This window comes from Labeo rohita, chromosome 4 (genome assembly GCF_022985175.1).
Source record: "Labeo rohita strain BAU-BD-2019 chromosome 4, IGBB_LRoh.1.0, whole genome shotgun sequence".
NCBI classification, from domain to species: Eukaryota; Metazoa; Chordata; class Actinopteri; order Cypriniformes; family Cyprinidae; genus Labeo; species Labeo rohita.
Genome location: NC_066872.1, coordinates 23,556,944 through 23,583,024, shown reverse-complemented (window position 1 = coordinate 23,583,024; position 26,081 = coordinate 23,556,944). Strand labels below are relative to the sequence as shown.

At 35.2% G+C, this 26,081-nt stretch overlaps 1 protein-coding gene across 1 annotated transcript; it reads right to left on the bottom strand.

The window, feature by feature from the left end:
* Nucleotides 1-750: 750 nt before the first annotated feature.
* Nucleotides 751-8,972, bottom strand: LOC127163735 (ectonucleoside triphosphate diphosphohydrolase 8-like). Its single transcript, XM_051107083.1, is given in 11 exon segments — nucleotides 751-1,332; nucleotides 1,605-1,739; nucleotides 1,892-2,002; nucleotides 4,080-4,343; nucleotides 4,997-5,227; nucleotides 5,659-5,818; nucleotides 6,203-6,353; nucleotides 6,498-6,512; nucleotides 6,515-6,614; nucleotides 8,452-8,586; nucleotides 8,850-8,972. Coding segments are annotated over 10 exon segments (1,491 nt in total). The 5' UTR covers nucleotides 8,578-8,586; nucleotides 8,850-8,972; the 3' UTR covers nucleotides 751-1,134.
* Nucleotides 8,973-26,081: the final 17,109 nt, after the last annotated feature.

The following is a 26,081-nucleotide window of genomic DNA, read 5'->3' as shown; positions in this document are numbered from 1 at the left end:
CAAATATCTCTATGTTGTGCTTGTTTCTTTTTCTGTTTAGAAGACACTTGAGCCTTTAAATCTGATTTACATTTTAAAGATTTACAAAACTTCATATATCTAAATGTTTTATAACTACCTGAATTAATCAATAATTACAGTAGGAAATGTGTTAATAAAGCATTTATTAACACAATATCACTATATGTCTAAATAATATGCATAAATGTGCTTTTAAATTAATCTTATAAACAACTGACAACACCTAAATAACAGGTTTGTTAATAATGTAAAAACTTAGAAATGATGAATTGTTTATTAATTATGATTATTACTATTATTACTGTGAATTATGATAACACAGTTATTAAACATTATCGATATGCTCATAAATCAAGAACAACGCAATTATAGCTGTATTTTATAAATTGCTTACTACTGTCTATTTAAATGAAGAATTGACTATTTACTAATGCTTAACTAATGGTTCAAAGCGTGCACTTATTAAAAAGTGTTATCTAAAAATCTTACTGACTCCGCACTTTTGAGGCTTGTGTATAAACATTTAGCAAAAAGCAAAGGCAAAAAAGGCTGCTTATATATTGTTGCTTAAAGGGAAATATAATTTTTGTATTTTATAAATATGTCTGAAGCGCAATAATTGTTCCTTTTTTCATATCACGCATAATAATGTAACTATACATTTATTTAATGTCTGTTAAATGATTTAAGTCCAACTAAGTGCTGATTGGAAGTAAACATGAATACAAACAAATAAAAATTAACTGTACTCTTACAATTCACAGATTACGAATGATGAAAAATCTTTGTAACTCCATTTCTTGGATTACTAGTTAGCACAAACTATAGAGGTATAACTAGTCAGCTTTGAAAACAAGACACTAAATAACTCACAAAAAGCAGTATTCTGATAGAAAAAAAGTAATCTCATTTTTATCATAATGTCAAAATATATAGATTATTTCACTGTTTGTGACATCTTTGTGAAGAACGTTTCTCAAATCTCAAACAGTAGTCAAAACAGTTATCTTGTCAATATCAATTTTTCTGAAATATAAGTGATAAGAAATAATGTAAACACATTTACAGTGTAAACAAAAGTGATGGAAATGTTAAAAAATAATGTAAACACACTCAGGACTTAAAGCACTGGATTACAGACACGATGACTATAATAAGTAGACTGAGGAAGAGAGCAAATACAATGAAGAAAATCTGAGCTGCCCATTGGCTGTGAGGCACCCCTGTCACCGCTCTGGGGTGTTCAGAAGGAATCATGTTGGTCAAGTTCAGCATGTAGCCCAACGTCCAACCAATATCTGTGTCAGCTACCTGTAACCATAATAAGATCACATATGAATTCAAATCCCCACATCACACTGATAAGACTTTATGTCAGGGGTGCCATATACTTTAAAGGGAGAGTCCTGGAAGTTAAGGCACATGGTATGACATATGATCTTGAGCAATGCAAGTAAACTCAGTTACTTTACATTATATTATCTAATGATTTATGAATCACTGAATATCTATATTTAATTTGCTATATTGATGAGGATTTGTAAGATAACATCAGATTTTACAATGATGAAACTGGTCCTTACCCGTTTCTGAAAAGAGATTTGATCCCATATGGTATTGAACTTGTATCCTTTCAGGAGAAGAGTCATAATAATATGTGCAGAAGCACAATAATCTTTCAGATATTTTGCTTTAATGGTTGGATTTTCAGCAGTAAGCTGCAGAAAGGAATAACCATCATGAACACCAGCACTGTCCAATATACTGTACATTTAATTATTCTGTAATTTACATGTTCATTTCAAATCTCACCAGGCTTTTTACTATGAAATGTAGAATTTACTATGTGTATTAATATTTGTGGACTCACAGTGGTCCAGTTTTTGTTGCAGTGGGTCTCAATAGTAGAAAGAACCTGTGTCAGTGGAGCTTTGGGGGCAAGACCAAGAAAGTCAAAGGTGTAGAAGTATGAGGAAAAAGCCTGAAATGGACATAAAATGCTACTTTTATCATTATTTTAAGATGAGCAAAACTGACCATTTCCATACAGACATCACTGAAAATGATGTAACTTCTGTGAAATAACTTCTGTATGTGTTCTGTATGTGATGAGTCTCTGATGGATTCAATTCAGTGAAGGATTCATCAGAATATCAAACTATTGTTCATAAAAAGAACCAGAACCAGAGTGCCTCTTTGAAATCCAGTCTCCATTAGGACCATCCTACTGGCTCAAATTACTTTTAGAAGGTACTCTCTTTAGCACCTGATCATAATTCCTACAAAATCATGTTATGATAAATGCTGTTTGAACTACGTTATAATGACCATTAAGATCTATTAGTCAGTTTATGCACTTTCATAGCTTAGTTTATACAGGAATTTGCATTTACCCTACATGTACTCACAATTATTATTTTTCACAATTATTTTATTTAATTATGTGTTAAATTAAGTGTTAAATGTGCAAAGTTTTATTTATTAAATAAAACTAATTAATGATGTTCAATTATTCACTTAAGAGGGAATTATTATTTTTATTTATTAATTGGCAGGCAATCAAGTATAAGAAAATGCATTAGTTTTATTATGCACTATATAGTAGGCCATACATATTTGAAATTAATATCATTCACATGTGTTTAGGATAAGAGATCCGATTTCCGGGGAGGACACGATTTGTCTCTTAAGAGCTGGAGTTGCTTTTGAATGTTAGGGCAACTAAATATAAGATGTTTCTTGATTTTATTTTGGCATACAAATCAGATTCTAGATAGCAAACTCATAACTTAAATCTTATGTTCTTCAATCTGGCCCCTTACAAAAAATAAGTACACTTTAAGTTAATTTTATTAAGTATGCTTCAGTAAAGTTCAAGTATACTTTATGTAGTAACCAGTAGTATACTATTTCAGTACTACTTGGGAAAAAAAATACTTTAAGTATAGTTAAAGTGTAAAAGTAGTAAAGTTTAAGTACACAACTATATACTACAGTATACTACAACTGAACTTGTAGACTGTACTGAGTTTACTAGTAAAATACTTGGGTCACACTTTATATTAGGTGGCCTTAACTACTATGTACTTGCATCAAAAAATAAGTACAATGTACTTACCGTTGTTATATTGTACTGCAACATACTTTTGCTTCTATTAAGGTGAGATACGGTTAAGGTTAGGGACAGGTTTGGTGGTATGGGTAGGTTTAAGGGTGGGTTAAGGTGTAAGGGATGGGTCAACATTGTAACTGTAAATGTAATAACAGAAATTAATTACAGATTTAATTACCTATAGGTATTTTTAAAAATATAAGTACAGTATAAAAACATGTATGTACACAATAAGTGCACTGTACCAAATGATTAATTTAAATGTAAGTACACAGTAGTTAAGGCCGCCTAATATAAAGTGGGACCAATACTTGTAACACATTCATTTACAAAAGTACTTTTTGAAGTACACTCTCAGTAACCTACTAGTTTAGTAGTTTTATACAGCAATATGTTTTCTTTAACTTAACATTGTACTTATAGTTTTACTCTTTATATATTATTTTTGCACTTTAAGTATACTACCATGTTCCTGTTTAGGTATTCATTTTATGCCTAAAATATACCTGGATTTAAAGTAAATAGGCCACTCAATCAAAAGAAACACCACTACAAACCAAGTATACGTAGAATACTTAATTATACTTTTGAGTATATCTCCATCAAAAGATTGACTAGAGGTATAAGCTAACTATATTTTGACTTTTCTGACAGTATGTCAGTTATACTTCAGTGTAATTTTGAGCGTATTTCTGAGAAGTACATAAAAAGTAGACTAAAAGTATATCATGTTTAGTTTAAAAGAAGTAAACTAATAGCACACTTGATTTGTTTGCTTTACGTTGATATAACATTTAAAAAATACATTATATACAAAAACTTGCGTGTTGTGTAATTCTACATCTTCCCACTGTAATTGTGTTTTATGTCCTTCCTTACATTAAAATTCTTAACTTGTGCTACTATTAAATAATGAAGATGAGCTGATAAAGAAAGCAACACTTACAAAGAATTCACCATTGACAGGAGGCTGATAGACACCGCTGAATCCACAGTCTGGTGATAATGCACAATCTGTGAGGTTGACAATGATCTTAATTAGAGAAAGACAGAGGGATGAATTACCGGTTCCTGAGAAAATGACTGTAGACGTGGGGTTAAAATTTGGTGTGTCCACACAAGGGGAGTTGTAAAGTTCAGCCCAAGTAACATTAAGTGTAAATCCGTTGTGGTAGCATGGGTGACTGATAACATGTGATGGTCCAGCAGTCTGGATGGAGCAAAAATACATATACTTTGATTCTTAATACTGTGTTGTTATGATCCACAGCTGTGTTTTTTGTTTAGGAGTCCTTTGTTTGTCCTAAACAGTTAAACTGCCTGCTGTTCTTCAGAAAAATCCTTTAGGTCTCACAAATTCTTTGTTTTTGTTTTTTTTGTTTTTTCAGCATTTTTGTGTATTTGAACCCTTTCCAACAAGTATGATTTTGGAGATCCATCTTTTCACACTGAGGACAATTGAGGGACTCATATGCAACTATTACAAAAGGTTCAAACGCTTACTGATGTTCCACAAGTCATTGTTGAAAAGGGTTCAAATACACAAAAAATCTGAAAAGAATTTATGGGACCTGAACTGTTCAGGACAAACAAGGGACTCATAAACAACTAGCACTAAAAAAATAAATAACATAAAGCAGTATGTAAAAAATAATATGGCCAAGTTATGACAACATATGTTTTAGATTATTTTAACTCATTAAAATAAGTTAAGGCAAATTTCAAAAAGTCAAGAGTCAGTTTAATGTTTATGTTAATTGTACTTAAAAGTTTAAGGCAGCAACTTTTTTAACAGTGTGCATGTAGTAAAAGGTACTGATTAACTGATGCTGCACTATGTAACTAAACTGTTTAAAAACCAACCTTGTGAAGATAGGCCTGAAGTTTCTTCAAAGCCTGGTCCATGCCATAGCATAAGTAGCTGTGTGTGTACAGCTCATACTTGTACCCAAAGAGTTGAAGATTAAAAGCCGAATCAGGATCTTTCACTTTGTCTTTTGGGGTGAATGAGATTTGTGTTGATGCGCCACCAAGATCTAGAGCTCCAACAATCTTTCCTGCTTTAGGGTGGATCCAAAGGCCTTCAAATGTGTGCTGCAAGTAAAACCATTAAGAGTGTACAGGTTATGGATGTTTTAACAAAAGAGAAGTGATTAAGAGCGAGTGGGGAGAGTGGGGAATAGCGCTCTCTTCCATTTTCAATACCCATTACCTAGGTGCCCCAATGCACTGAACCCCCAATCGCCACAGCAAAAATAGCTGCCCACTGCTCCAGGTGTGTGTTCGTGGTGTGTGTGCACTTGGATGGGTTAAATGCAGAACACAATTTCCAACTATTCACAGGCAATGAAGGATACAAAAGATGGATCCTTTGAATCTGTATATTCTAACCATATATTCTATTTACAGTATAAAATTCATTATGTCTATGGAAAACCCATAAAATGTGGAAACCTAGTGAGTGACTGTGTGTGTGTGTGGCAAATCAGTCCTATTTTCATCAGTACTAGAAAGCCATTAGTCACCTTGACAAAGCTCTCCAAGAGGTAGTTGATAGTAATCCAGCCAAAAGCCCCCTCTTCCATGCCAGTTATAATTCTTGCGCCTTGGAAATCAAAGGGATAATTTTGGAGTGTTTTGCTGACTTCTTCAAGGATGCTGTCTGCTAGACTTTGGTTCTTCAATCTATGAAACCGGCAATGCTGATAAATTATGCAAACATTTACACATTTACCAGCACATAACCCAACCCCTGCCCCTAAACCTACCATTTGTTAATAAAACACAAGATATAACAGGCAGATACAGGTACAGTCATAATATATTTAAAAATTATTAATATTGCAAGTCTTCCAAGGCAAAACAATTGATTTGAGTTGGGAGTGAGAACGTGTTGACTATGGACATCAGTGGGACCCTAGATCTGCTTGGTTAAAACATTCTTCAAAATATCTTCTTTTGTGTTCAGCAGAACAAAGAAATTTACACAGGTTTGGAACAACTCAAGGGTAAGTTAATGATGACAGAATTTTCATTTTTGGGTGAATTATCTCTTTAAGTACAAGTCACCTAAGAAGCCGCATGCCAGCAGTAGCACCAAGGTAAACAGGTGTAGCCTTCCACTGGCCTTCTGGTATTGCTGCCTTAGCAACGTCCAAGCATTTCTTAAGACTCTCTCCAGCCGCTGGAGGGTTCTGGACATAGCTTGATATGCCATCACCTATTTAAAAAAAAAAATAAATACAAATTTACCATTTACAAATAATTTATAGTATGTTACTTTCAGTTTTCAGTTTGCTTTGACACTTCATGAACTCCCTTCAAAATGTTGTATAAACAAGAACAGATAGCTGGTAAAACTCACCCTCCACGTCACACTTTGTTTCTGCGAGACTATTCCAGTGTTGTTCTCTTTGTTTCCCAGCCACTGGTACAGGAAGAGGGCCGTGTGACTGGAGCCGGCATCAAGTGCAATCCCATACTGAGCAAGTCCGACAAAGAGTTCCAAAAATTTAGACAAAACTTGATTTACTGGCTGCAATTACTTTCCTGAGAGAAAACTTTTTAACAGTTACTATCTATCACATTTATATTATACCAAAGGATTACTAAAATAGTAGTTCACTATTCGTTTGTGTTCAAAAACTGTGTAGAATTAGTTTGATTGTTTGGTACTTGCTGACTTAGAAGACATTTTTCATGCTGTTAGAAGTTTTTACTTTTAAAAACAATCCAAGACAGTCAGGCAGTCTAAATCATGTGTAAAATACATGACTCATTTTTCAAATAATCACACATCACAGTTATTTTGTTATTTTTATTACTTTACAATAAGGATACATATGTTAACATTAGTTAATGCAGGTATCATGAGCTAATAATGAACAATACTTTTACAGAATTAATTTAGTTTGATGTTCATTTCAACACATACTTGTATATTTCCTTGTATAAGTTAGCTGAAAAGTGTTACTGATTCTTTAATGTTAGCTTTTAGGTTTTGTCTATCTTTTATTGATTCTAATTTTACGATAATGTTCAATATAATTAATAAAAAAAATATGGCAACACTTTTTTTACTTTTATTCTTTTGCAGATGCTTTTATCCAAAGCGACTTACAAATTAGGAGTACAGCAACCAAATCATTGTAAATAGGCAAATAAACACAAGAAGTGCTTATAATACAAAGTTTCATACATTGCTGGAATTAGGGAGGAGGGTTTAAACTAAAGTGAAAGCACAGGAAGATCATTTTTATTTAAATACATTATATATAATATTTTAATGTTAACACATTTATAATACTGATCTATTCACTGAACGACCATTTAGAAAATGCATTAAAACACACAACAAACAACCTGTTTCAAAATCTGCAATTATTATAATGCATTTTAACTTAGGTTACAATTATTTGTGAAAAGATATAACCTATATGTTATGAATACCTTCATAATGCATTATACACAAGAGCTTTAAAATGTTAAAATGTTACCCGAAATGGTAACATTTTCTATGAAGTCCATATTTATAATACATTATAAGGGCATTCTTAAGGCATTATAAAGAATGCATAATGCATTATAAAAACCTTATAATATGTTATATCAACTCATCAATAATTATAACAACAATTAAAATACATTATAATACTTATGTATTTGTGGTTGTAACTTTTAAGAGTATGATTATTATAACACAATGAACACCATATTAAATCTACTTTGTTTACAGTATAATGGACGTTATCATATCTTGCCATTGTTTATTTAAGATCTGTAAATTATCTTACTACATCTTGTGAGTGGTTAGGTGTTAAGTGTTATTTTTAGTGTTTCCTGTGAGGCTAATGTTAATTTTGATGTGTTAGTTAAAACTCTTCAACTAAAAAAAAAAAAAAAGCAGTTGTTTTATATGGTTACATTTTATTTATAGTCAGTATGTCTGACTATGGACCATCAAAATATTCAAACTGATATTACAATAAAAACAGTTCAAAGCAAATGTGTCATATTACACATTCATCTGATCTGATTTCAGATCTTTTGGCTGTTTGAGAAAAAGAAATATTGTTATTATTATTATTACTTATAAGTAGTCTTTGTCTGCTTTAAAGTAGCATAAGTAAAATGGCAAGATATGAGACAAAATTGCATACATTATAACAATGAGAAATATTGTAACTTAATGCAACGTGTTCACTGTGTGGTATGAAATTTTCTGGTAAATGCCTTTTACTAGTGTTGACTTATTCACCTCAGAATGGCATATATTAATAAAAAATGTAAACAAAACCACATAGTAACATAGTTTGCACCTGTGTTGAGTATAGTTGATTCAAAGTCTGATGATTAACAAGAGAGAGAATCAAAGCGATGATGGTTGTACAAGCTATGGCTACCACTGCAGCACCCAATAATATCGCTTTCAACTGATTTCCCATATTTGCAATCTGTCCAGAAACAAAACAAATAAGCACTGCAGGTACAAGTTCAGCCATAAATATGGAAAGTTCATTGCATGACATGCAAAAGCGAAACTGTCAAAGTTAAGACTTAATAATTTATTATAACTTTGTTTATACTTCACAAGTGCATTCAAGCCCACAAGTTCAAGAAATTGAATGATTAACCATTGATCTTTGTTATTTTAAAGAAGATTGGCAGGTAAAGATGTAGTAACAGTAACAAATCAGAGAGAAAACAAGTGTCTTACCCTCTTCTCTCTCCTTTACCTGTCCTGTTAAACTTTCTTTATAAACACACGCAGGAGATGTGTCCATGTATTAAAAACAGGTATGTACAATGTTGACACTTCCACACCTTTACTTCACCCGGGCCTCTGGGAACTGAATTTATACTCCCACTTCCCTGTTTTATCTTTAACTTATTACACACACACACACACACACACACACATAACACACTTACTAACTTTTCCACTTTCACACACATAGTTAGGTGCCACACACACCCTTACAACTTCAAAGCCTTACTGAACTACATATCGTTTCTTATTTTAATGTATTAATGTCAAAAGTTGAATCATTTCCAGGAAGTTTTAATAAGGAATTTGACAGTATGTCCTTTGATATGTGGAAACTGATAAACAACCTTTTATCTGAATAAACCAAAACCATATGCAAACCTCATCCACCAATAAAAACTAATCTCTCTGTGACTTTATTGTGTTAAAGTCTTTGGTTAAACAGTATAGCACAAATTTACGCAGATTGACCTGTTTGCCATTTGTAGCAGAAGTTGAGTTAACGCTGTGGGAAATTTCACTCACAATGTTATAAAATCTGATTATCCCTTACTAAACAGTATTTAGTCTTAAAATAAATGTGCTGAAAACAGAAACACATACACTCTTTAAAAAAAAATTTAAATAGATAATTGACTCAAATTTAAAGAATGCTTTATGTAAAAGAAATACTATATAAGGAGAAATTTTTTAAATATTTGTATAATTCTTTCATGTTTCACAGGTTATTTCAGTTTTTCGGCTACACTTTACAATAAGGTTCATCAGTTAATATTAATTACATTAGTTGACGAACTAAAAATGAACAGTACTTGTACACCAAATATTAATCTTTGATTAATAACATTTATTCATCTTACTAATCTTGTTAATTTCAACATTTACTAATGCATTATTAAAATAAGTTGTGTTAACATTAGTTAATACACTGTGAACTAACATGAACAAACAATGGCTGTATTTTTATTAACTACTGTTAACAAATGGGACCTTATTCGCACCACACAAAGCAAAATGACTCAGCATCCTTGCAACTCAGTAGGACTGCAAAAACCAGTATTTCTAACAAAGCCACAGGTACAGTTATCTATTGTGAATATAATCTTTCCAAACCTTGTCTTAAAGGTGCAATAGGTGATTGTCTTCAGAAACATTTTTTGTTAAGCAGGTTGAAAGTCTTTTCACATCCCGATAGCAATCAATAAGTTAAGTGGTCTAAATGTATTTCTATGCATTTGTATCAGCTGTGGAAGGTGTAGGACCATCAAATGTTCGTCCAATCAAAATGTTTGGTCCGAACATTACGATAGGCTGTCCTGCCTGCCTGTCAAATATGGATAAATATTTGTATACCTGTAGGCACCCTGTTTGTGCAGACATAATACGTCATCAGTGTGTCCCAGCGAGAATGTAAGGTGCTATTGTTATAATATTATGCGCTTTGTACTGTAATGTTTTCTCACCATTTAATGAGATATGATAATCTGACAGTGAAAAAAAAACACATTGTTTCATACATATTTTGAACTACGGGGGATGCCATTCAGTGATGTGAAATGGTTGCACTCAGTGAGCTACTGCCGGGACCTGTTGCTATTTTTACCACAACACAACTCGGAAAATAAAATATTGATATGCCACATTGTGCGGCTTTTGGTTGTAATCTTCAATCAAAGGACAACAAGAGAAACTATGTAAATTCTTCACTGCTTTTCCTAGCAATAAGAAGAGGAGAAAAGAATAGGAAGATGCCTGTGGATAAATAAATCTTCCCAAAGACCCGCATCTTTGTTTTCTCCACTTTAGCCCTGATGCCTTTGATGCTTTTAGACCACATGAAAGAGCCATTCTGGCAGGACGTTAAAATGTTGAAACCAGTTGTGACGCCGCAACCACTGACGGAGTTTCTCAGGAGTTTCTCACTCGATATCCAGGGCTTTTAGACTCCTTGTGGACACACACACACACACACACAAAATCACATACTGAGAATTAGGAACATGTCTGTTGTTGTTTATAAATCAATATTTTCAAACAGTGTAAGTTCATAAGATAGTATGTAAAACTGAAAAGGTATTTAATAGACTACTTAATCAAAAGTCCACTACAAGCCAAGTATACTAAAAATATTTCATTTTACCTTAGAGAATATCTCCCCAGGTGGAAACAAGTGCACTAAAATACACTTTATTTCAGTACACTTAGTAGACTTCCATAGTTTACTGAAAGTACAGTTTCAGACACTAATTTAGCACTTAATATACTAAAATATATTCTGTGGTACTTCTTAACATAATCTTAAGAACATCTAAGTGTACTCAAATGTTCTATTTTGGGACACCATAAATATAAAACTAAAACCATAAAACTAAATTGTGCTTTTAACGTACTATCTCTGTATGTAAAAATAATAATAATAATAATAATTTTGTGGTATTTTAATTACTACTTGTAGTACACTTGAACCCATCTTTCATACACCTTTAACACATCTTTGTTCCTTTCAAAATAAATAAATAAATAAATAAATAAATAAATAAATAAATACAAATCTTGGGCATGAAAATCCCGAGCTGAAAATGGGCCCCACTCGGTGCAACCACTTTGGAGAGAGAGACTTATTTCTTAGCACAAAAGAGGGCAGTGGCACAAGAGAATTACCAAATCATTGTTTTAAGTGTGAAATAATAACAGAAAACAAACAGAAATTCAAAAACAATGGACTCAATTGACGCACAAGAATCGTGCCCTAACAACTCTTTTCCAGTTTGATGACAGTGTCTACTGTCATCACATGTCTACTCTAGGCAGGAAGCACAGTCTTGTAGCAGGAGTGTTCTTTGACCAAACCAAACCTTCGCCATGTCTCTGTTCTTTCACACTTCTGAGCACCTTTAACTTTTTTTAAGATATGCTTGTGGTCTTTTGTGGCTTTATTAGGAGGGGAAGGACATTGGCAAAGGATCTTGGGCTGGGATTCGAACTTGGTTGCCAGAAGCGCATTTGCGCTATATGTCTGTGTAGTAACCATGAGGCTATCGGCGCTGACAAGCACTTATTACTCTTTGATTTCATTCTTTTGTCTTTATTTTGATCAGCAATTAATCATCTAGGGTTCCTGTAGTTCCTAGAGCCTAGTAGCACATTCAAAGCTCTTTAGATTGCCTTCAAAGAGTTCTTAAAATGTATATTTTAAATGGGTGGATGCTCTTGTTTGCTCTAAAATATTCTTTTTGGAGCCCAGATTTGGTTTGTGGTTTGTGTTGATTTATATGTCCACAGCCAGAGAGAAAAAAACAAAAAACAAATTACAGACCACCAAGGGTTAATAATAATATTAATATTGCTCTTTTATATTAAATATTAGCACATTATCGTATCCACTACAATGTTTACATTTAAATACCTGCTCCTCTTGTTTTTACACGTTATCGAGTTTACATTTCACAGGTGGGCGGGGCTAACTAGGGAGAGCATAGCTGCGCAGTGGGAGAGAGAAAAAAAGAACGGACAATCCGTCCTAGTTCTCCGGAATAAGATAAGACAAATCCAATGTTAGGGATGGCAGATCATCGTTCTCTTCTGGGGATGCTAATGATCTAATGGTTTGAAGGAAACGGACAGTTGTTTTGATGAACCTATGTTTATTGACCAGGATAACCTCCTCGTCTGTGGAAAAAACGGTGTCCCTGATACTTCAGGACCACGTGTATTCTTCGCTGTATTTCTTCTCGGCTGAGCTGCAAACTGCCTGTGCTTGCTGCCCTTCGTGCTCGTGGGTTTCCCATCCCATCAGCTCATGAGTACTTCTAAGAACGTGCAAGACAATTATTTTGTTTTGTTTGCTGTTACAGTGAAATGGCCAGTTGTCATTTTCTTGGCCTCCCCGCTCTCAAGCCACGTCACAGGCCTGAAACGATTGGTTTTGTTTATATTCAGGACAGGGACCGTATGTGTGAGAGTGTGTGAGTGGTGGGCCCACTTCATTTGTTTATAAGGATTTCTACTGACTTCCAGTTTCAGTCTTGACTGGTATAAGGTGAATGTGAGTTCATATCTGAATTGTATCATTGTGTATCAGACCTGGTTTAACTGGGTTTCAGTTTGTTGCACAATTTTATAGTCCTCTAATCTCTATGGGATATTTGATTTTGCCTTTAATAATTTCCCTACAATAAATATCCTTGCTCTAATTCCCATTTCTTTGTGTACATGGATATTTTTATGTATTTAGCAGAGATAATTATTTCCAGTTAAGCTTAAATACATTGGTAATACACAGCCATAACACCCAACTTATTATTTTAATTTATTAGTGTTTAAATTGAACAAAACCCAGGGCCCCATTCCTGTGTGGCATTTACCCAAGTATTTCAGTTACATTTCATAACCATCATAGGAACGGGGTTACATAAGTGGAGGCACCGCTGGGATTTTTTTCCCCATTAAGAGGAATTTTTTTTTTTTATTTATTTACTGTTGAAGTAAGCTGAATATCTGAGATTTAGTTTAAAATGGAAAGAACAGTTATGACCGAAACACTAAATATGGTAATGATGGCGGAACTCCGTAATTTGTGTAGGGGTGAAGGAATTGATCCAGAGCGCCATCCATTGTTATACCTGATGCCTACGCCTTTCCAACACATCTGGAATTAGGTTCTCTTGAGCATCTGACACCTGAACAGTTAAAGAAGGCTCAAGATCTGGATCCTGTTATAAATCCAGTAAGGGAAGAAATAGAATCAGGTGGACAAGCTACGTTAACAACACCAAGTGATCCTCACTTACTCCTCCTTCAACGTGAACGTGCAAGGCTGGTAATGCTTGATGGACTGCTGCATAGAGTGATTCAAAAGTCTCCAGGGAAGGAAGTTAAGCAGCTCGTCTTACCAAAGAAATACCAACCTATGGTGTTGAGATCTCTTCACGATGAGTCTGGCCATCTTGGTGTGGAACGAACAATAAATCTTGTCAAGGCCCGGTTTTACTGACCTAAAATGAATGCTGAGATTGAACAATACATCAACAGTTGTGGAAGATGTATTTCTAGAAAGTCCTTACCACAGAAATCATCTTTGAATCAGATTACAAGCAATGGTCCACTGGATCTTGTGTGTATCGATTTCTTATCTCTAGAATCAGATTCTAAGGGAATTGCCAATGTGCTAGTGGTAACTGATCATTTCACTCGGTACGCACAGGCATTCCCAACAAAAGATCAGAAAGCCAATACTGTAGCCAAGGTGTTACATGAAAAATACTTTGTGCACTATGGCTTACCCGACAGAATACATTCTCACCAAGGCACTGACTTTGGAAGTAGATTAATCAAGGAACTCTTGTCAATGTTGGGAGTCAGAAAATTCCGAACCACTCCTTACCACCCTCAGGTAAATGCCCAACCTGAGCGACTTAATCGTACTTTCTTGGCAATGCTGGGAACACTTGACCCTTCCAAGAAACAAAAATGGAGTCAATACATCAGTCATTTGGTACATGCATATAATTGCAAGACCAGTGATGCCACCCTACTTCCTAATGTTAGGCCGGGAAGCTCGTTTTCCGGTTGACATCTGTTTTGGTACCTCAACAGATGGTGAAAATGAGATCCAGTATCAGAAATACATCAGTGAAATGAGAAGAGACTTAAAAAAGCATATGAACTTGCCTCTGATGTTGCTAGCAAGAGTCATCTGAAAAACAAAACACAATATGATCAAAGAGTCTGGAACCAAGCATTGGAGAAAGGTGATCGGGTACTCATCCGAAATGTTGGATTTAGAGGAAAACATAAGCTGCAAGACCGTTGGAGGGCTGTACCTTTTGTAATCATCGAGAAACTGACAAACTTACAAACTTACCAGTGCAACATTTACTGCATTTACTTTACTGCAACATTTTAGGGATGTTTTGGAAATGTTTTTGAGGTAACAGATTATACAATATTCTTAATAAAATGTTTGTTTGCATAATAACAAATGAATCACATTCTCTCAGCCACTTTAAGAAAAGGTTATAAGGATATTACTGAGGTCTAAGATAACGTAATGTCTTTTTTTTAATAAAAGTTCTCATAATGTGTTGTGTTAACAAAAAAATCACCATGTTTTCCCTATTGAAAAATAAATGTACTAAAATGTATTTAAAATACATTTATTTCATGCTAAGTATTCTACAAATACATTTACATATACTTAATAAAAATACTCTTGAATTGTACATTTACACATACTGTTGTGCACAAGCTGAAGTCCAACTAAACTTATACTAAAATATACTTGATTGTTACACTTTAAATAATATCGTCTTTAAATGCGTTAAAGGTATTTAAACTCTGCATACAAACAATAGTATGCCACTGCTTATTGTACAGATAACCCTAAGAGTATTAAGAAAAAGGTTCCCTCAAATTATGCTTGCTTTCTCAAAAGATGGAAGTGGCAAAGAAAATTATGAGTTAACTGAAAAAGAAAGTGACTATAAAGAAAGAAGAGACAGACAAAAAGGGACATTTAACCCATCACATGGTGTGTGATGCTGAACTTGTACATGTTTCTAAAGTTTTTGTATTCTTTTCACTGTTCTGAACATTGGTATTTTATGTGCAATAACAACATGCTCAGGCTAAATGGCCTTACACCTGATTTTAAATCTATATTCAGCTCAGTACTCACACTGCTCATGAGTACTTTTAAATAAGCTACGCTTTTACTCTTACTCATGTAGTTTTTTTTTTTTTTTTTGAAAAAGTACTTTTTATGCTACTTTTTTAAATGTAATGGTACTTTTACTTGAGTACACTTTTTTTCAGTACTCTTTCCACCACTGGTGGTTTGCAAGCCGACATATAGCACAGCTGAGCCTTTGGCAACCTAAGTTCAGTTCCCAGATACTATAGACTGTTCCCATCTAATAAATCCACAAAAGGCCAAAAAACATAACATAAAAAAGAGTAGCAGGTGCTCAGAAGTGTGAAATAACAAAGACAACAACAAAGCAACAAAGCTTTGGTTTGGTCAGAGAACACACCTGCTTCCTGTCTATGAGAGACTTGTGATGACAGTAGATATCGCCATCAAACTGGAACTCCTCAGCCAGCTGAACAAAACACAATCAATCCATAGAACCTAATGTAAAGATTAGGATTTTAAAGAAACACACAAATATATGTCAGTGTTAGACATGCTTATGGGAGCAATTAGAAAGCACTGAAAGTTATTAGGGCACCATTCTTGCGCATCAGTTACAGTGCAAATACCAGATGAAGGGCCCGTAATGGCTTACGGCTTTCAGTTGTTAGATATTCTGCTAAATTACAGATGTGAAAAAATTCAAGGGAACTTTGTTTATGGACTGGGTAAAAGCCAGTGGTCATGTACTTTAGATTAGATTTGATTTAATATTACTGTCATTGTGCAGTGTAAAAGTACACAGCTAATGAAATGCAATTAGACCAGAAGTGCAAAATAATATATACTCATTATACTCATTTATGCTGTGCACTGTATATGTGTGTCTGTATGTGAAGAGCATAAATGAGTACACCCCTTCTGAACAAATACAAAATATGCATTTTCTTAATTAGCACTAATAAAATTAATGTAATGATGATATACTTATAAATATAACTTAAAATACATTTCATCAATATCCATAAAATAAGAAAATTAACCAATTTTGTTTAAATGAAGGATTGCGGAAATGAATACACCTAAATTTAATTCAACAAATGTATAACGTACTTAGTATGTTCTCCATAATTTTAAGTACATAATGTACTTAAAGTGCTATATTTTTACAAACTAATTTTGTACATAATCTTCTAAAATTTATTCTTTAGTACATTTTAGTTCATATTCATGGTGTCTCAAAACAGCACAGTTGAGTATACTTAGATCATCCTAAGAAGTACCAAAGAACAATTTTTAGTATATTAATTCCAAAATCATGTGTGAAAATAGAGCACTTTAAGTATATTACGAATTGCACTTTTTTTCACTTGGGCCTTTGTAGCACGGAGTGTACAAATTCATAACAAGTTGTCACATTTGTCCTGTTTAACTCCTATAGATGATGACCTCTGTTACAGTTGGTGGTTTGATCTGTCTTGTGTTTACTTTTTGTTGCCCCTCCCTTGTTTCTCTTGGCATCGCTCTCTCTCTTTCTTAGGTGGCCGCACCTGTTTGTTGTTTGAGAGTGAATGACTGATTGAGATGGCAAGATAAACGACACCAATGAGGAGGCAAACAGCGCCGTCATGTTCACTTTTTTTTTTTTTTTTGTTATATTAGTTAGTTATATTAAATATTTACTAGGTTGATATTTCCATTAATGTTGTTATACATTGTCTCGAGTGAGTGAATAAATAGACTTGAATCACAATTTAATGAGAGGCTATAACATAAAGTGGGGCTTGTCCGCGATCTAAATTATTGGAATGTGCTGTAGGGATGAATTTCATAAGCTAAAGCTCAAGTTATTTTAAGTAATCCAGCTGGTTTTAAGTTTTTGTTTGGTTTTGCTTTGTTTTCATTTATTATTTTTAGAGGTATTCCAGGGAAGAGATTTATATCTCGACTGGTAACTCTCTGAAATTAGGAAGACTGTAGTTAGTTTTGTGGGTAGGTATACCACTGCTTTACAGTGCATTTAGAAAGTATTCAGACACCCTTAACTTTGCAGCCTGATACTACAATTGTTTAAAATATTTTTTTCTCATTAATCTACACTCAGTACACCATATTAACAAAGTGAAATTTAAAAATGTCTGTAAACTTATTAAAAATAAAAAACTGAACATTTATATAAGTATTCAGACCCTTTACTTAGTACTTAGTTTGAGCACCTTTGGCAGCAATTACAGCCTCAAATATTTTTAGGTATGATGCAACAAGCTTTGCATACCTGGATTGGAGGATTTTCTGTCATTCTCCTTTGAAAATCCTCTCAAACTCAGTCAGGTTAGATGGATACCATCGGTGGATCAGCCATTTTCAGGAGATGTTTGAGACAGAGCTCTGGCTGGGCCACTCTAGGACATTCACAGAGTTTTCCCTAAGCCACTGTGCTCCTGGAAACCTTCAATGCAGCAGATTTTTTTTTTGTAGCCTACCCAAGGTCTGTGCCTTGATACACTGTCAGCTGTGAGGCCTTTTATAGAGAGGTGTGCGCCTTTTTAAATCATGTCTAATCAATTTAATTTACAACAGGTGGTCTCCAATCATTTTTGTTGCAATGTGGACTCCAATCATTGTTGTTGCAATGCCCAACAACGCAGGGAATGAGGAGAGGGTAGAGTCTTCTGTTTCAAGTTTTTTGCATTATATCACACAGTGTTGTGAATTCATGAGAGCATTAATAAAGCACAACTCTCATAAATCCCTATATAAGAGCTTTACTACCACTGAACTTCACTGTGGGAACCAGGCACTTCTCGCTGTACTCCTCCTCTAGCAACACCATAACATTTTGGATGGTGCTGGAGCAGGAAATTTCTGAAAGGGAAAAAAAAGCACATGCAAACACTGTCTGCAATCTTGAAGTACTGACCTCCCCTCTCAGCATTCCCCTCCTAGTATTACAATGACCACAACCTGCCTTCTTGTGAGTCAAACATGTTCAGTTCACCCATATCCACAAAGAAATAAGTGCAATGAGCACAATGAGCACATTCAACTCCCTTGAGAGTGGAATGCACTGCTTCTCACCCACATACACAACACACAAGTCATGTGAATCCACAGGTATTAGAGCAAAGCCTCTGGCAAGAGACATGCACTCCTAGTCATGCCTAAATGCTAGCTTACTTAGACAAACAGAAGTGAAGATGTGATATATTTTCCCCTGCAACCCTTTATACTATTGCTGCTTTCAAGTCCTCCTGGGACATTTGTAGTTATAAGCTGACAAGTCGTCATTACGACGTCAGGTGTGTTCAAGTCACTTTGGTCAGAACAAGATGGTGATTTACATTTTTTACATAAAATTCAACGATTTTTGTAACTCTGCATCTACAAAACAACAAATAAAGAATGTGCATCATTTTGTTTTTTTCAGTTTTTATTAAATTTATGAAGGAGATGTAAACTGCATCATTATATATTCTATGGTGATTATACAATAATATAATATTTTGTATATGTAACTTATATAGTTTTGTTGTACATTACAAAAAAATAATCATTTTATTAATTTCAGCAGATTTACCATCAATACAGACGCTGCATATCTATTATCTTTGGCTGCGTCCATTGCGTCCGACATGTTTTTCACTGACACGCCCCTAATTTGTAAACTCAGGGCTTAAAGAAAATTCCCACTCATAATAACGACTTTGTGGTGGCATTCATGTGTGTTCAACTCGTAAAAATACAATCTATCTGACATGACTTGAACGCACTATTTGGTTGCGCCAGTAGTGATGTCACAGGACTTGACTTATACTTAGAAAAAGTCTAAATATATTTAAGATGTACTATACAAAGCTTAGAGAATCCATGTTTTAATTGTTATAAGGTAGGGGGCACTATTATCTTCTGTACAGAATTTCCAAAACACAAGCAAAGAAGAAACCAAAAGAGTAGATGCTTCCACATGTAATCTAACACGATCATCAGACATAAAAAATCATCAAAACTGTGTGACGTTATGGAATAAAATATCAACCCATGAAGAGGTAATGATGACTGTCAAGGTTTGGGGTGTTGATCGATTCCATCTATGTTTTGATTATCATTATGAATCCAGTTCACTCTTTTTTTCAGCGTTTTGTTCAAAATATTCTTTCTTTCTTTCTTTTTTTATTTTTAAATCTTACCCACAAAAAATTGCATGAATCTAGAATAAAATGTTTTTGTTTACAAGCAGATACCCTGTTCTTTTTTTTTTTGATGTTTGGTATGTTCATATATTCATGTAACAAAATATATACAAATATAATACTTAAATAGTAGTATATACTTAGTAGTATATACTACTAGTATAGACATAGTAGTATACCTAAAGTATGATGTAAAGTTCACTTAAAGAAAACTTACGAGTATACTTGCAGTATGAAACTACTGAACTAGTAGTTTTCTGAGACTATACTTCAAAGTGTAGTAAAAATGCTACAAGCATTTACTTAGTAAACTATCAGTATGCCTATAAGTTCACTTTTAGTATAGTTGCAGTGCAAACTAAAAACTTAGATGTAAACTAGTTGTGTACTCAAAGTTTACTACTATTAAACTTAAAGTATACTTAAAAGTATACTTTCATATTTCAGATTTTTGAACACTCACAAATGGTAATTATTAAAATATAGTGAAGAGTTATCATCATCATTGCATAATATGGGCCATATATCATGTGTTTCAAAATTACCCCCCCCCCCCCCAAAAAAAAAAAAACTTAAATCATGCTTTCAAAATGAAAATGCACCCTGTGGAAAGACCCTTATTACCTCATTGTATAGGTAAGTTGGACTATTACATCACACATAAGAGCTCATCTCTAATCATCATTCTCAAAGCCCCATATTCACTGGGCTAATGCTGATCCCAGGGAAACAGATCTTACCCACATACAGATAAAATGAACACGGTCACCTGTAGAAACCTTTGTCTTTATGCCCTAAAGAGCACAAGAATACATATACACATTTGCGAACACAATTTTACACCTCTAATCATTAAAAACAAAGAGATGATTGTGCTGTGAGGTTTCTCAGATCACAACATTGCAATAGATATAAATATCTGTTTAGTTTAATATCTTTATTGTGCACATATAAATATTTTGATCCGACATATAAATACTCTGATTATAATACAATGGTCATTTAATGTTGCAAAAAGGAGCCATACCAGCATGCCGTCTTTGTGTGAGATTTCCATAACAACACAGGATGAATAATTAACCTGTCAAAGCAACAACAAAAGCACCCACTGCATTTATTTTGTGTTGTTGTATTTAATTGGTTTGCAAGGGAAGTTTTTGGGAGGTGCAATGTCATAAATGTCACCCGTCCTTCGTGTTTTGCAGTTGTGCGTCTGTATAAGTAGCTCAAGTATTCCTTTTACATTCAAATAGCTGTAATTATTTCCTAAAAAAGCACCAAAAGGGAGAAAAAAACACAATTTAAACACTGACAGGTAGTAATTATTAAAATGTAGGGAAGAGTTATTATCATCAGTGTATAATATGTGAAACTAAAGACTGGCTTGAATTCAGTGGCATAACTAGGATCTTTACAGGCCCAAGACTTCACAAAAGTCATTGCAGTTTGGCACCAAAAATGCTTATGATAATTTGATGTATTGTTTAGGAGTGATTATGACATTTGAATAAGTTTTAAAGAAAGGCAATTAATAGACAAATTAATTTATGTTTAATTACAGTTTTTCTGAAATGCTAAAACACATTTTTTGAAACCATCACTCACTTTCTCAAAACCTTAAATTCACAGAACCCCTGACTCTTCTGACAAAATCAAACAATCGCTTTAAAACCATTTCACCTGTACTCAAAATCAACAAAGCTTTGAAATCATACACATATTAGTCAACATTATACGCACTACAGATCATTCATTAGACATTACATCAAAGTAAACATACATACATTACATAAACATGCACACAGTTAAATGACATACACACACTTAAAAGAAATCACACCTAAGTTTGGTAAATATTCCCCCCAAAAAAGTAAGAATACACACGTGTGTGTGGGTGTGTGCTTGTGTGTGTACATATATATCTATATCTTTATATCTATATATACAGTATATCTATCTATCTATCTATCTATCTATATCTATATCTACATCTATATATATATATATATGTGTGTGTGTGTGTGTGTGTGTGTGTGTACATCTTTTTTTTTGGTATATCCACCAAACTTGATTTCTGATCAATTATGATTTCTTTCTTAGGTGTGATTACTGTACAGTAATATCATCTTACATATAATCTTACAGTATATATATATATATATATATATATATAAACACACACACACACATACATATATATATATTTTTTTTTTTTCACACTCCTACTCTCTTCTGTACTTCTCAGATTGACAGATGCACCCATGTGCACTTTCAACTGGCTTATATTTTGTATATTTAAATATTTAGAAACAAGTGTGAAGAATTTTGAATTATTGTGTGTAAACGATAACTGCCGTGTTGAGGTTGTGCTTAACTTTTGCTTTCTTGTGTTTAGGGTTTTGCATCGCAAGTTCATCACAGATCAAATTGTGGCTTAGTGAGTGAGAATTTAGAGTTTTGCAAAAGTTGTGCATGAGATCTGCAAACTGTGTCTAAACTGCCTAAACTTGTTTAAGGTTTTGCTGAAAGAGTGATTTATTTGAGAAATTGGTTTAGGTAATTGAGAATTTGGTTTATAGAATGGGGTTTAGTGTTTTCCCAAATGTGAAAAATCTGTTAATCTGTCACAAATCAACAGTTACTTCTGGTTCTTAAATTTGATTAGCTGAGAGTGCTGAAGAGTATTTCTGGGACTTTTTCCACAGGTTAGATTGCTACTCCAATAGACAGTGACAAGTTGCTCTGAATCATTCACTCAACCGATTTATTTAACAACATTCAGTCAAAACACTACTGGCCTTTGAAGATGCTCGAATATGGATTATACTTTGACTTTGTTTGGAATTTACTATTTCATTGGATAATGAGTTTAACCATCTTGTACTAAATCTAGGTTGAGAAATTTGCACACTTCTTATAGATTTAGTATTAAAAAGAAAAAAATATAGTTACAAATATGAACACTCACTGAGTTCAATAACAAGACTGATCTAGAGGGAACATCATGGTGTGAACAACAATATATGGTGTTTGTTTGGTGTTAGAATTTATTCTTTTTCCAGCAGCCCCTTGCACTTCTGACAAGAAACAATCCCAACAACAACCTAATAGCGTAATTACTAAAATTCTTTAAAAAACTTGCCTTTTTAGCTTTTAAAATGTTGCAAATAGTCCTGTAGTTATGTTTCCCAAATTGTTGCCTTATTATACTAATGGAAATTATTTGAATATTAGGCTGTGTGGGTTGTGTCTACCAGAATTTGCACTTTTTGGTTTAACTTATTGGTGGCAAATATTTATTTATTTATTTTTTTTTTTTTGTGCAGTAGTTGGAAGTAGTAGGTCAAATAATTTAGAGCCTTATGTACCAATAATAATGATGCAATGTCTAGCATCAGTTAATTCAAGTTGTCAAAATTCTTAACAAGTTTTTGTTGATTAGGATCCAAAAAATGGATGATGTCCTATTTTCCTTTAGCAAGCTTAGTGTATGGTAGTTATACTTACACAATCCATACAGCTACAACAAATGTTTGTTTTACATAGCAAACATGTTGTGTAAACTGTAAAATTCACTAAGTGTGAACATTTATGTATGTAGTTTGTATGTTCTTGTCTTCCAATATCATCATCCAGTAGCATAGATTTGAATTATATACATCTGCTGACATCAAACCTCTCTTTCAAAATCCCACCATGGACTGTAATCAGAGTCCAAAAAACAAATTTAAAAGAAATTTAGGAAAGGAAAGGAAAAGTAAAGGACATGACGTGTGGCCAAGTATGGTGACCCATACTCGGAATTTGTGCTCTGCATTTAACCCATCCAAGTGCACACACACAGTAGTGAGAAGTGATCAAACACGCACACACACACCTGTTTGGCAGAACAAAAAATGTATTTACCCTGTGTGAACTTCAAACTGCATCCTCTAGAGGTCGCTATGGGGAACAGTTATACCCACGCTGCCATGCTGAGGGGAATGCAAGCCAGACACCAAAGGCAAGCACTAAGTACCAGCTCCACCCAAGTAGAGGGAGCTGCCCCAAAGATGTCCAGGTGGCTGTCAGTGACTTAATCCCTTCGGCCAAAGGCCTGAGCTGCATACCCAAGAACTTACCTGTAAGGGCAGGGCTAAAGATGCCTGACCGTAGGGCAGAGGTCAGACTTGGAATAAAAAAAAAGAGCTTCCTTTAAGGGATATAGCCTATAGTCTAGGACAGTAGCCTAGACCTCGGCTTGTCAACGGGGGTTTTACCTACTGCTCTGTGTAACCTCGCTTGAGGAGCTGGTCGGGCAGGTCATCGGCACCCCGTTCAGAGAGATACATAGGTCGAGTGTGGCCCAAGGTTCCGGAGCTGAACATCTCAAGAAAGGGTATGAAGCTAAACACGTGATCCCCATCATACAGGATTTCAGAAAGAACACAAGAAGCTAGTGTGCGTTCTTACCACAATGTGGATTTTAGAATGTGCCCGGATAGCCTGGACACTGAAATACCGTTCACAAAAAGAGGCTCTGGGAAGCAGAGAACACAAATCCCAAATTATGGGATATCAGATATCGGAATATCAGAATCGTGCTCAAAGTGACCCTTCTGTAAGAGGGGAGCACTGCAAAGCTCAATATTGAGCGGCCTGAATGGGATGCCCCGGAGCAGAGGAAGTAAACTCTCTTAGGACAGGAGGAATCTTAGTTGCTCAACAAGGAAGAGCATGCTCACAAGAGACCCTCATACTTTGAGAGAAGCGAAAGAAGGCTGGTTTAACATCATCCCACCAGGGGCTACCACCTGGAACAGCCAGAGCCATAGGGAGCAAAGGCCCTTCTCTCGATATAGAGAGGTACCTATGAGCTCCAATAAGGAGTGACATGCTCACAGAAGACCCACAGTGAGGGGAGCATTGCCAAGCTCATGCAATGTCAGGAGAGACATCACAGGGGCAGAGAAAGAGGCCTAAAGATCTAGGCTGCTGTCTGTGCAGCTTCCATGAGACCAAGGCCTATAAAGCCCTAATGGGTCAGTGCAGCCTCCGCACAGTCAAAGTGGCAAAAGGCGAAACACATTGGGCGGTAGCAAGCGGCCGATTTATCCAATGAGATTGTAATTGTAATAAAAGCTCAGTCCTAACAACCAAGGCGACCATTTAGCAGCCGCAGGGTAGATACCTCGCCAACAGTGGGGAGGACCTGCTCGTTCTGCCCAAGAATAGTGTGCTTAAATGACCCTACTTAGTGAGGGAAGCACCGCTCATCTCCTGACAGGAGAGATACAAGGGCAGAAACTAGGTCTAGTGACCTCGACTGCTGATTCTATGAAGCTCCAGGAGGCCAGAGTCCTTTAATACCCAAATGGGGTAGTACAACTTCTGTACACACTAATGTGACAGAAGCAGAGGCACATTGGGTGGCAGCAAGTGGTCGACTTATCCAATGTGACAGCCATGGAGTGCACAGCAGCCGTAGGGTATGTACCTAACCTACTATAAAGAGGAGGACCTACCCCTTCTGCCCAAAAGTGGCTTGCTTTAACTAACCTGCATTAGCGAGGGGAGCACAGCCCTGCTCATCTTATGTCAGGAGAGACACCACAAGGGTAGAGAAGAGGTCTAATGACTTAGGCTGCTGATCCTATGAAGCTCCAGGAGGCCAAGGCCTCAAGTACCCAAATAGGGTAATGCATCTTCCGTACACACTTAATGTGATGGAAGGAGAAACACATCGGGCAGCAGCAAGCGGCCGACTTATCCGATGAGGTTGTTATGGAGCATCAGCAGCTATAGGGTAGGTACCTAACTCCACAGGAGAGGGAGAGGACCTACCCTCTCTACCAAAGGATGGCGTGCTTCAAAAACCCGTCTCCGCAAGATGAGCATCCAGTAGGTGGTATTAGAACGAGATCCAACATCGAGGGGAATCGAGTCATTCTTAGATAAATTTGTTAAAAACAACTCATGTGAAGTAAAGTGCTCTAATACCGTCAGCCTGCGGCTGAGATGAGCACCAAGGCCAGCCCTCAATAGAGGGGGGGCCTTGCCAGGGCAACCAAAAATGTCTAGAAAGAGGCATCGCCATGCCCCGCCAAAGCTTTCTCTCAAAAGAAAGCGTGGACCCTGTTCTAGCCAACCCTCAGGTGTGCAAGAACAAAAGGGGTTCTACCCTGAAACATAGGAAGAACACAGAACCCAAACAAACATACTGCAACACAAGCCTAAGCGGCTAATAACAAATACCAGTTCTAGTGACATAAAAGAAAAGGATCATACCACCTTGGCTCCCCAACATGATTCATCCACAGACATACTAGAAGGGCTAATCAGTTCGAAAAACCCGATAAACCCTTCTAGACACAACCCAGA